The 13,702-nt window shown below is 37.3% G+C and overlaps 1 protein-coding gene across 3 annotated transcripts in view; it reads left to right on the top strand.

Annotated features, from left to right (window-relative positions):
• A1CF (APOBEC1 complementation factor) overlaps positions 1–13,405 on the top strand; it is a 45,818-nt gene extending 32,413 nt beyond the window's left edge. For 2 of the 3 annotated variants that reach the window (XM_034425951.3, XM_034425952.3), the window contains exons 9-12: positions 555–763; positions 2,441–2,577; positions 3,662–3,795; positions 6,452–13,405. In XM_034425951.3, coding sequence (XP_034281842.1) covers positions 555–763; positions 2,441–2,577; positions 3,662–3,795; positions 6,452–6,600 — 629 coding nt within the window. In that variant the 3' untranslated portion in view covers positions 6,601–13,405. The remainder of the gene's footprint in view (positions 1–554; positions 764–2,440; positions 2,578–3,661; positions 3,796–6,451) is intronic. The other variant, XM_087871750.1, reaches the window with a different exon arrangement.
• The last annotated feature ends 297 nt before the right edge of the window (positions 13,406–13,702 follow it).

Here is a 13,702-nt window from a genome sequence, read left to right as displayed (position 1 = left end):
TCAAAGAAAAACTAGAAAGTCAAGTTGCCTCTTGAAAAAGCACCTTTGGGACAACCATGACCTGGATGACTGAGAATCTCCATAGACACTGGTCTAAATAGTTTATAGACCTGCTACCTAATGTTGCAGATACTTGGTTCTTCCCCTTGCCTCTTTGAAACTCAGTAAATGAGCCACGGTGGCACAGTGGTTAGAGTGCAGTACTGCAGGCTACTTCTGCTGACTGCCGGCTGACTGCAATTTGGCAGATAGAATCTCAGCAGGCTCAAGGTTGACTCAGCCTTCCATCCTTCCCCGGTCTGTAAAATGAGGGGCCAGATTGTTGGGGGGCAATATACTGACTCGCTTATGTAAACCGCTTAGAGAGGGCTGTAAAAGCGCTACAAAGCGGTATATAAGTCTAAGTGTTATTGCTATTGCTAAAAGGTGACTTTTCATTATCACATCAAAACTCGACATTAAGCCTGCGTGTGCAATCAAGCCTTCCCATACTGTAAGAATCAGGAAGATTTTCCTGTGATTTGATTCAGTTCAATGCCTTCTTACATTCCTAGAAATTTACATGAATGTACCTGTAGGGGCTGCTGGAATTAGAGGAGTAGGAGGTCGAGGCTACTTGGCTAACCCTGCCCTGGGTCGCGGATACCAGCTTAAAGGAGAAAAAAGAGGGGAGGACAAACTCTATGATCTTTTGCCTGGAATGGAGCTTACGCCGATGAACCACGTCAGTTTAAAGCCACAAGGAATTAAACTTGCTCCACAGGTGGGTAAAACAGATCTAAAGGAAACATTTCAGTTCTTGATTGCTGCCTACCCCATTTCTATAAGAAATCTTTGCAGACTGGGCATTTTTATTGTTGTTGTTGTTGATTCTATTTGATTTTATTACATGCAGTTTTGACATAAAACAGCATTCCTACAGTAATAATATTTTTTCACAACTCCCTTCATGAACTGGTCGCACAGTGAGATTATGCTGGACATACTGTGGGATTATAGGAAGTCATCTGTGAAAACACACCATTTTCTGTACACACAATGCCACACACAAAGCTGAGAACCCAAATAACTTGCAGGAAAAGATAGTTTGCACAGATCTGAAAACTCTTTACCAAAAGTCAAGGTATTTGTGCTTGGCAGAGAATATGGAGCAAATGTTTATAAGGTTTTTGTTTCATTTTGTTCATTGAGTTGATTTTGAGTGCAAGTGAATTTATGGAACAGTCCGTGCTGTTTTCTTGACAAGATTTCAACAATGCTACTACATTGCCTTTTTCCAAGATGCTTTCTGATTTCCCAGTTTAATGTTGAAACAGAGTGACTGGCCCAGGTCATCCGGTTCGTTTCCATGCCTATGGAAACATTGGAACTGGAGTTTTTCCCCTCCTAGTCCAGTCTTAACAGCACCAGTCTAGCTCTTAAAATTAAGCAAGTGTCTTTAAAGCAAGTGATGTCTTTTAATTGTATTTTTAAAATGTTTTTATTGGTTTTAGAGATGGGCAGCTACATAAATATGCTATATTAAATAAAATAGGCAAAGTTGTGTATCTTGACAGAATATTGATTAAAGATGAGAAAATAGATGGAGAAATTTCAAAGAAGGTTGATAGACTGCAAACAGTATGTAGGCTTCTATGTGGAAGGAATGCTTATACAGCTCGGAATAAAAGCATGCTTCTAGCCCCTTTGTAATGGAATTATGGAAGTGAATCTTGGGTGTATCCAGACAAATGTGATGGGCATAGGGTCTTAGCAAACATAGTGATAAAACAAAATGAGATCCCAAATGAAATCTTAAATGAAAGTACATGGAACACAGAAGAGAATAATCAATACAAGAGAAGCAGGTTGAAATAGTTTGGACCAGAAAATGGTTGAAGCTTGAATTTCCAAGCAAATATATGAAGGAATCAGAATTGATTAGACCTGGAAAGCAATGTATGAATCAATGTATGGATGACATGGAAGAAGAATAGCTTGCACAAATAGAAAAGTGTGGGAGAGTATAGTGTCAAGTAGACTTTTCCATAATTTTATATACAGGGAGCATAGTGGTTAAAGATGCTGACCTTGTCAGCTGAAAAGCTGACAGTCCAGTTCAAAACCTGAGCATCAGTGAGTTCCAGTTATTTGCCCCAGCTCCTGCCCACCTAGCTGTTTGAAAGCATGCAAATGTGAGTAGATAAATAGGTACCTCTTCAGTGTGCCTCAGCATATAGTCATGCTGGCCACATGGACATAGCAAGGTCCTTGGCCAATGCTGGCTCCCTCAGCTAAGAAATGGAGATGAGTCCGACACAACTGGCCAAGGGAAATCTTTACCTTTACCATTATCTCATGCCTCGAATGTCTATTGCTCACTATTTCTGTGATTTGCATACTCCATAAGTGATGAATATACATGCATGGAAATATCATTAGATTCATTTTATCATTATAGATATTAGAAGAAATTTGCCAGAAGAATAACTGGGGACAACCTGTTTACCAACTTTATTCTGCTGCTGGACAAAACCAAAGACAACTCTTCTTATATAAAATCACTATACCTGCCCTTGTCACTCAAAATCCTACAATGTAAGTAGCTAATATAGTCATGGGGCTTAACTAGGGTTGAAGGGCTTTGTAAGTAAGCCATTACAATACCTGGATAATATGAAATTGCAGAAGAATTAGAAGGATGTGGGAGAGCAGCTGCAGCAGCCTTTAAATTGAAATTCCATGAAAAAAAAAAACCCCAAATATTTTTGACGTTTAGGTTTCAAAATAAATAAAAATGAATTTTGGTACATCGATGCACATACATGTATCTACAATGTTGTGTGTGTGTGTACATACATACATATAGTCTTGGAAGACTGAACAAGAATATAAATGACATTTAAACATAAACCAGAGAGGATGTGCCTTTTAATAGCCCAACCAACATGGCCAAAGATGAAGGATTTTGGACCTTACATTTCACTGATATTTGGAGCTCCATATGTTCACCATAAAATCTAAAACCTACACAGCCAAATGGCTTCTCAGTGTGCCAAGAATCCTACAATGCTAAACTAATTCTGCATGGTTTGGTATCTGTGCCTTGTAGCCTGATAAACTGAGGCATATGGATTCTCCAAGGCTATTTACTATATGTAGAAATAATGGCTTAGTTTAAGACTCCTACCTAAACGGGGAATTTTTCTCATCATTGTTGGGATTCTGGTACATGATCTTATTTTGTATCTAATTTTACTGTTCAGTGCAATTCCTAATCCCACTAAATGCTACATTTATGATTAAAACACCATACAACGAACTCTAAAAGCAGATGCAGAAGCCACAGAGGGTGAAAAATAAGCTTTGACATACTATCCCATTCCCACTAACTCTTTTCCCTGGTTAAATTAAGGATTAACAAAAAGCCACAACAAAAAGGCTTTGAAAGCAGCAAACACTGAGAAGAGAAACACTTACCAGATGTGCCAATGTTGACTAAAATCCAATACATTTCAGGAAAAAGAATCTTCCTTTCCTTAGTGACATTCCGAAAGTGTACATAAAAATATATAAGATTACATTTACATTTCATGGTGAAATAATTTACAAGCTGGTATCTGTATCACTTCTTTTGCTGGTACAATTGATTGATATAGGATTATATTCAATTATTTTACAGGCATCCCTTCACACCACCAAAGCTAAGTGCATATGTAGATGAAGCCAAAACATATGCAGCAGAACATACTCTTCAGGCATTGGGGATTCCCACTGAAGGAGCAGAAAACTCTGCCACCAATGTACCATTTCCTGGTATGTGATGGTTGTATTTTGCATTGGACTAACTTAAATTAAACTAACAAAGTTTAGCAAAGAAGCGTCTGCATAAAATCATCTGCAACTCTGGTGACTCCTGAATATTACAGCATGTTGGGGCATGAGGAAAAGAATGGATGCTAAAGTTTCTTTTTGTGAAATGTAACAATCCAAACATTTTCCCCTCGGGGTAACTAAATGTGATCCTATAAATTGTCTATTCATAAGAAGATTCTAAGGAATTTGCTTTTAGAAGAATGGGTACAAGTTTGCAGTCAGAATACGCATTTAAAGGTAGCAAAATCACAGTCACATTGAATTCTTGCACCTTTGCAAGTATTTAGCTGCTCCTCATTACGATAGTTCCGTTTTTAAAAATCACTGTTTCTTTTGCCAATTAACAGCTTAGCCGGACTGCTACGTACTCAACTACAAATAGAAGTAACTGCACGTAATCAAAATAAGTCTTGACGACAATTTCTCTGAAATTCAGAGTTTGAATTAACACTTTTGGGTTATTCTAGTAAATGGCCTTTTTGCTATCACACACACATTTTTTTTTCTTTAAATTTTGGCAACCAGTGGCAATAACACCTACAATGTGTGGATGTGGAGGGGGGTTTTTTGTTGTTGTTGGGTTTTTTTGGTTTTTTGGGGGGGGTGTAAATCAGGACACTGCAATTGTCGTAAGTCTTGAGTCCGTTGCCAAGCATCTGAATTTTGATTGCATGATCACGGGAATACTGCAAAAGTCATAAGTGTGAAAAATGGTCATCAGTCACTTTTTTTTCCAGTGCCGTTGTAACTTCGGTCACTAAATGAACTGTTGTAAATTGAAGACTGCCTGTAATCCTCAGAAAGTTATTGAGCAGTGGTATGGGGAGGCAGGGAAGGTGAAAAGCCAAGATGACAGCTTTCATCGCACAGTCAAGGCTGCCATCGTGACTTTTTAAACCCTCCCAGATGTTCCAGATGTTGGGATCTGGTCCTTTATGTTACCATCTAAAAACCTGGAATGCTTTGATGGAGAAGACGCATCCATAGAAAATTACTGTAGGGTTAAAGTTATCTTGCAGTTATGCTGACTATGATAAAGAATACAAGGTAATATAGGGAGCCAATTGCTAAATTTATTATACTTATTTATTTTGTACCTATTTATACTATTTAATATATACATGCAGTTAATGAGAACCAAAACTTTCTGGATTTTACTTATATACAGTATATCTTTCACGTTAAATTACTCTCTCTCTCTCTCTCTCTTTTTTTTTTTTTTACATTACTGGAAACACAGTATACATACCAGTCAGTCCTTTTGATTAATACCTGCAAGGAATCATTCAGAAGCATCAGGGCTTTTTAAAAAATTTAAAATCCATCCTGTTTCCTGCCACAAAGAAAAATCAATTTGTCTAGGCTTGTTCGAGCTTCCGCATTATGTAAGATACACTGATGTTTTATTGAACTCAGCACCATTTACTGCTTAATTACAATGACCTTCCACTGTCATTGTTCATTTAGTTGGAAACAGCTCTGAAACATTTTATCCTTTCAATTCAGGTGAACCTAATAGTCCAATAAAAACGGTATCGGTTAGGTTCATCAATGCTGATATCAAATGCATCATTATGAACTACCTCACTCTCTCCAGCTGCCCTTGAATAGGAGAGAATCTAGGCAAAATAAAATATATTTGTAGAAGGGAAAGGCATGTAACAGAATAGCAGAAAAATAGAGTTGGAAGGTCTTCTAGTCCAATCCCCTGTTCTGGCAGGAACCCCTATGCCAGGGGTGTCAAACTCTGATTTCATTGACGGCTGCATCAGAGTTGTATTTGATCTCAGGGGCATTGGGGGGGAATGGCCAGCTTGATGCCATTCATGTTGGGGGTACCTGTGGGGGCCCAAGGGCTCTGCCAGCAAAAATGAACTCCCAATCTCCGTTTTAGGCTGCAACGACCTCCAGCAACCCTCTGCCAGTGAAAATGGAGCTTGCGAGGGCTGCACGCGGCTCTCCCGAGCTCCGTTTTCACTGCAGAGGCACCGCAGGCTGGTCCTTTGCTGTTTCCAGGGCAGCCCTGCGGGCCAGATGTAAGCACCCCACAAGCCAGATCCAGCCCGCGGGCCTTGAGTTTGACACCCCTGCTCTATGCCATTTCAGTCGCTACATGAGGCAGTCAGTAAGCGAGGGCTATCTGTACACATATAGCATTGGATTATATTGGCATTGCTGAGTAAAAGTGCTGGGACCTGTTGAAGAAAAGGCATAACATTACTGTATGTATCCCTGCAGATAAATATCACTAGTCAGCAAACACTAGTCAATATTGCAGATTGCTATAAAGTAGGAGTTGTAGGTAGGACTGACCAACTAGGGTGGAAAAATCCAGATGACCACTAGATAGGCGGAAAAAGATCTTTGCTGCCAACTAGTGGGCATCTGAATTTTTACATCTCAGTCTGATGCTGTAATGATTTATTTCCTTACTGATTAGCCAAGAATGGCCACATCCATGCACCGGGTTTTAAAAGCATGCTTCGAAAACAATGTTTTGGTGTGAATATAATTGTAGACTAAAATTATGCATAAAGGATTGTGTCGATCTCTACCGTTCTGGTAAAAAAAGTTTTCTTTCTGAATTTTTCTCCAGGATATATTGCTAACACAGCTGCCACTGTCGCAGCTACCCAGCTTAAGCAAGCAGTGAATCTAGGACAAGATTTGGCAACCTACACAGCTTATGAAGCTTATCCAGCCTTTGCGGTAGCTACTCGTAATGATGGTTATGGAGCCTTTTAAATATATATATATATATATTTAAATATATATTTACATGTACGTGCATACAGTACATACCTCCAGCTTTATTTAAATATCTCTTTTTCATTTCTTAAGCTGTGACTGGAATAGGAGCTATTCCAGGTTAATTATAAGTCACCCTTAATTATTCTCAATTGATGGTAAGGCATAATTTGATATGGCAAGAATTCTTTGCTTTAGTTTAACAAGGTTGACAAGCTGTACTTTTTTAAAAAAAGCCTTTAAAGTGGGGAAAAATTATCATAACTAGAAAGGAAAGAAAACTTTTTCAGAGGAATGTCTGTCTCTCTGTGTGTACGGTATTTATATGTATCCTTGATGGCAATTTTCAACAATTACCACTTTCAATAACACTTTTAGTAGTATTGTTGAAAGTAATAGCTTGTAATAGCTTCATAACTTCAAAGTCTTTACACTTTTAGGAGTGGAAAGCTCTTTGAAGTTGTGAAGCTATTACATTTCTGATTTTCTTGTTGTAAAATGTTTTGTACAGCTACAAAATTGGAATAGCTAGATTGCCACGACCCTAGGAACATATGGTAGAAAATATGTGAATGCATTTACAATGTTGCTGCCAGTGTTAAGCTGATCTTGGGCAAGATGCCCCATATAGTGAAGATAGGGACACACAAACACAGTTTCAGGCAATTGTTTCTTTCAATTTTCCTCTGCTAGCACCATTTTTCCTTATTTCTTGTTCAATATAATGCGTGTGCATATGTACTAGTAAAAGAGTAGTACGTTTTTACTAAAAGAGCACCCTCTGCAAAGAATGAATTCAATTTCCTTTTCCATGTGCTACAATTATCCCTCTTCTATTATTTGCCTTTTTAAAGAAGTATGTTATGTGGCAAAACATATTTAAGGTCACTTGAAGTTTGACTCTTAGCAGTTAATCTAACTTCTGTTGGTAAAAGTGTGGTTGTAACCATCTGCACTGGTCACAACCAATAACAAAATCTAGACCACAGTCCTATACATATCTTTGCAGATATTCATCCTATTGAATTGAAAAAGTCTTATTCTCAATATCAACCCATTGAAATTAGGCTTTTTAAGTGCAACTTTGAGTTGGGTTGGTACCACTGTTCATTAGCAAACTATAACTTCTCATAAAAATAAGCTGAGATGAATTCAGTGGGACCTGCTTCTAAGTAGACATATTAAAAAATGAACAATTTCTAAGATGTACATTACAAAGTATAGTTTTCTGACTGAGTTTTAAAACTGACCATTTCTTAAATCTAAAAATAATGTTTCTGTCATTATCTCAAGACAAGAAAATCTGAGCTTAAAATATGATAACATAATCAGTTCTGAAGACATATTCAGTTCTATGTCTTCAGAACTGAAGACAAATTAATTCTAAGAATTCATAATTATTTTTTGGACTAAGTCAAAAAAAATATTTTAGAATCATAGTTTGAATTATCCAAGGAGGTCAGACAAGTGCATTTTTATTCTGAAGCAAATCCCAAGTATTCTGTTATAGTTACTAGAAGGGAATTATATTAAATTTCCATTTAGACTGCCATTACAAGTTATCTTTTAATTGAATTTTGGAGTATGTGTTTCATTTTAATATTTTAGTAAACCAGATGAAAATATTCATCAACTAAATTGCTGACATAAAATAGTTCTATTTTCAATCTTATTTAGCTACCAGTAGTTTATTTGCATATGGATTTCAAAGAAAGTAAAAAATTTCTGTATCCCTCAGCGAAAACCAAAGCAGATCTGAAAAAATGCCAATACATATGAAATTAAGGTTGAATTTTGATGTGAATTATAACAAAAATGATGCATACACACAACCCACATTTTTCCAAATTTAATAGCTAATTTGGCTCTCTTTTTTTCTTTGTTCATAAAATATATTCATGAAAAGTCGCAAATTATAAAAGTTTATTCCTTTCTGATGTTATTGCGAATCATCATGAGAATAGAAGGAGCAACTTGATGGGTTCTTAGCAACTCTGCCATGTCAAAGTGATTTTTCTAATCAGAGCTCCAGCAATGCTCTTTATTGCTTGTTTGGCACATATTCCACTTGCCAAGTTCTTGGCTCATTTCAGTTTCTCTTCTTGTAAATGATTCTTCTTTATGATTGAGTTTGAAGAGTCTCTCTGTCCCTCCCAGATGTGTGGGTTACACAACTATTATCAAGCTGATTGGGGGAATCTGAACTTGTATCTCGACCTTCTCAAATCAAAGGTCAACATTAAGAACTACTGATACATAAATATAGTTTAGGCCAGGGGTGTCCAACTTTGACAACTTTAAGACTTGTGGACTTCAACTCCCAAAATTCTCCAGCCAGCTGGCTGAGGAACTTAGGGAATTGAAGTCCACAGTTCTTAAAGCTGCCAAGGTTGGACACCCCTGGTTTAGGCTATTCACTATTGGACAATAGTGTTGATTAAAATGGACCATGAGATAACTACCAGTAGCTATTATGAATATTCATTGAATGTGGGTGACAAACCATCACAGGTGCCTGTTCTAAATGTGATGATGCCAAAAGAATGAAATATGTATCATCACATCGCAACACATTTCATAATTGTTTGGCAGTAGCTCATGCAAATAGATGAGGATGGGCTTATCACAATATTATAAAGAACATTTCACTACTATCCCTCCACTATCAAGGCTAACAATGGGTTTATATTTCATTGTCATCACGGCAACATTTTTTCCTTCTTGAAGTCATTGATGGATCTCCAGGAACACAGGGACCCCTTTCAAACAGTCAGCATCTTATAATGAGATGTGGTCCTCATGATCCTGTTGCCTCTATATTGTAAAATAATGTCTCTCTGGCCAATAGCGTTTAAAAGAGTTTTTATTGTCCTTTGGTAGATGAACACGAAAACTGAGAATTTAACTGGCTTTCAAATGCATCCAGTTTCTGAGCCAGAAGCATACCAGTAGAGAACAAATGGCATGAAAAGCACAGAAAGCTGTGCTAGCTCATTTGGTTTAGTACTGTCTGCATTTATAAACTGTGATTCTCGAAGGGGTCACTACCTGGTTATGGCCAGAAATTGAAAAGCACAAACTGTTTCCTGTTGCTACATCTCTCGGAGCGCCTTATTCAAGAGATGGCAGGATTCCCTACATCTAACCGTGTCAGAGTACATTTTAATCAGGAGGAGCTTCTGTCGCACTCCGAAGGAAATAAGGACTGCTGCCTGCAGTGTATTTTGATGGTGTGCAACCGTTAGGTGCCACAAAACAACATCATTTTGCAATTAAAAAGACATTGTCTTAGCCACAACATGAGACAATTTAAGAACACCCCATTTCCTAACTACAGAAAATCTGTTAGATGTACTATAAAGGAAAACTTTATTCCTACTGAGCAAATCAAGTCTTGGAAGAGTTGAATTATTTGAAATTTTTCCCACAGGGATATGAAGCCCATTATAGAAAATTTTCTAGTATAAACTTCACAAATAATTTTTTTTTAAATGTTATCTAATTCTGGGTTTTATTTAATTGGCCAAACTAAGTAATAATTTTAATTAGCAATTTTATGATGTTTGTGTGTCTATATTTTTCTTGGCTGTACACCGCCTTGAGTCCTATGGGAGAAAGGCGGTATAGAAATATAATAGATAAATAAATAAATAAATAAATAAATAAATAAATAAATAAATAAATAAATAAATAAGCTTATGCATCAGGGGAGGAATGGCCAATAAAACATGAGTCATGTTTATATGGTATTGCAGTCCACGATGTGTATGGTAGGACATACTAGACTGATGTGGGAAAAAGAAGATCCATTCCTTCAGCCTGCTTCTTTGCTATGCAGGTAGTCCTTGAGTTACAACCACAATTGAATCCAACATGTATGCTGCAAAGTGAAACATATCTCAAGTGAGTATTGCCCATTGCACAACCTTTCTTGCCACAGTTGTTAAATGAATCATTGCAGTTATAAAGTTAGTAACCCAGTTGTTAAGTGAATCTGGCTTCCCCATTTTTTTTTTAAATTTGATTTATATGCCGCCCTTCTCCGGAGACTCAAGGTGGCTTACAATGCGTTAAGCAATAGCCTTCATTCTTTTGTATATTTTATACAAAGTCAGCTTATTGCCCCCACAAACTGGGTCCTCATTTCATCTACCTTAGAAAGGATGGAAGGCTGAGTCAACCTTGAGCCTTGGAGAGATTCGAACCAGCAGAAATTGCAGGCAGCTGTGTTAATAACAGGGTGCACTAAACCACTGTACTATCAAGGCTCCCATTGACTTTGCTCACCAGAAGGTTGCAACGGCTGATCACATGACCCTGAGACACTGCAACCGTCATAAATATGAGCCAATTGCCAAGTATCTGAATTTTGATCATGTGACCATGGGGATGCTGCACTGGTCCTAAGTGTGAAAAATGGTCATAAGTCACTTTTTTCAGTGCCGCTGTAACTTTGAATGGTCACTGAATGAACTGTTGTAAGTCGAGGACTACCTGCACTCACCTGCTATAATCTTCAATCTGCTCTTGTCCAGATATCTTCTGATTATAATACACAAATTTTCCAGGCTAGCTTATCCGGATCTCTTTTCAGCTTGACCTTATATCTGCAATTGACCTTTTTTTTTTAATTTATGCACAGCTAACCTTTAGATATTGCATACAAGAGCTCAATATAAACAAAAGGGGGGGGAAGATAAATGACAGGTCTTCAGCAATTCCTAAATTGAGCCTTCGTGGCGCAGCGGACTAAAGTACTGTTAAGTAACAGTAGCTGCCTGCAATTACTACAAGTTCAAATCTCACCAGGCTCAAGGTTGACTCAGCCTTCCATCCTTTCGAGGTAGGTATAATGAGGACCCAGATTGTGGGGGCAATAAGCTGACTTTGTATAAAAAAAGAACACTGCTTGTGGGGGCCGAAAGCCCTACTAAGCAGGTATATCCAAAAGTATGAAGGCTATTGCTTAACGCATTTTAAGCCGCCCTGAGTCTCCGGAGAAGGGCGGCATATAGATCGAACCAATAAATAAATAAATAAATAAATAAATAAATAAAGTAAACAACCCAATCAATATTATTTAAGAAGCAAGCATTTCATTCATAATGGAATAAAGGGAATATTGTGCAGTGTAAAGTATAAAAATATATTTTAGAACCAAAATGCAAGCAATGGTGAAGTTTTTGCTAGTGATGTGATACCTCTCTCAATACGTATTCTTGGTGCAAGCAGAAGCCGGCTTCAAATATATGACTGCCATATTATCAGTGTTATCCCAGTGCTGTAAAAATTACAGCTTACTGGTTCCTCGTTCACGCTTTTTAAAATATGCTCACTCTATGTGCATGACTATGCTTAGCTGCATTGATCAAACTTAATGCATTGTCCATTCCTTTTCTGGTTCCTGGTTACAATTTGGAAATTTCTGTGATTTTAAATTTGCGCCTCACAACGGAGGAAAAATGTTTAATATGACACCAATATTGCCCGATGGTTTCAATTTTATGCATATTTTATATTGCTTTAATCTTGCTTTCAAGGCAACCTTGAGCCACGATGGCGCAGTGGTGAGAGTGCGGTACTGCAAGCTAATTCTGCTGATTGCCAGGAGTTCAGTCCTCACTGGCTCAAGGTTGACTCCGCTTTCCATGCTGAGTACCCAGATTGAGTAAAATGAGGACCCAGATTGTTGGGGGCAATATGCTGACTCTGTAAACTGCTTAGAGAGGGCTGTAAAAGCACTGAAGTAATATATAAGTCTAAGTGCTAGTGCTCTCTGTTATCAGTTCTTAACATGTCAACCTCTGAAGATATGCCAATGCTGCTTCTACAAATGGCAATGACTTATCTAGTTCTCAGATAAGAAGATTCTTTTTTTTAAAACCAGTCCATGGTTTAGAGACCTTTTATCCCGAAGAAGAAAAGTACCAGTGATGTGTTTCAGATCTTAACCTTTCCTATATTGGTATGAGTCATTATGATCATGACAAAACTGTCATGATCAAAATGACTCATACCTGACAAAACTGTCTAACCCAGGGGTATCAAACTCGTGTCATCACAGCATCACCATGTGACTTATCATGACTTTTTCCCTCTTCACTAAACCGGGTGTGGGCGTGGCCAGCGCATGACGCATCTGGCCCACAGGCCACGAGTTTGACAGCCCTGGTCTAACCTGTTTGGTGATTCATGAGTAAACCATCATGTAGGCTGCCATTTTGTCTCCACATGTGTTTGTGGTATGGAGCATTTGTAGCGGTCTGAAGAACATTTCCCACAGCTATTTTAACACTTCGCTGTATGGACAAAACGCAATGTGGGTCAGTCTCAAGGTTGTTTGAAATCAATCTTACTAATTATACACCTATCAAAGCTTCCAAGGATTACTGAATTCTCACATCTGATGTGTAAAGATAAAATAAGTCTATTGAATTAAAATTGCTTCTTACTTCTGTTAACTATATTATTCATCAATTTCCCCATGCACATTATTTATATATAGTAAGATAAAGCTGATGTCAACAACATAGAAACAGTATTAAAAGTATACATGTAAAAGCACTTATATTTTCATATTTGTATTACAGTCTTTGTATAGAACTATAACACTGTAAAACCATACATAATTACTTGGATTTGACATAACAAGTTGTTTTGAAAACAGAGTTCATCAGTCACATCTTGAACTGTAAATAATTAAGGAAAAAAACTTGTCAAATTATAGTCTATTACTTTTTTTGTTAATCAAACGGATGTTAAGAAATGATTAAACATTCTTGTGTAGAAGTGTTAAACCCTTTTATACTGTGTGGTTGGAATGATATTTCAGTATCCTTGATGCTCTTCCTAGAGATGGATCAATCAATCTACATCTGGTCCATGACAATTTCTTGTATATGAAGTATTGTTTCATTCTCATCAATTTTTCGTTCCTGTCTACATTTGTTAAATCTAGTCATGCATTCACACATACCCATTTCTTTAACCCATGCATTTAGAACACAAAATTATATCATCTATCTTTTTTTCTGTATACACATTTCGCCAATTTGTGCATATTTGTTCACACATTTTCTTAATTTATACATTTTAATGC

Source organism: Pantherophis guttatus, chromosome 6 (genome assembly GCF_059756535.1).
Source record: "Pantherophis guttatus breed Tessera chromosome 6, ASM5975653v1, whole genome shotgun sequence".
Taxonomy (NCBI): Eukaryota; Metazoa; Chordata; class Lepidosauria; order Squamata; family Colubridae; genus Pantherophis; species Pantherophis guttatus.
The sequence above is the reverse complement of the archived record's forward strand: the minus strand, read 5'-3'. Positions and strand labels throughout refer to the sequence as shown.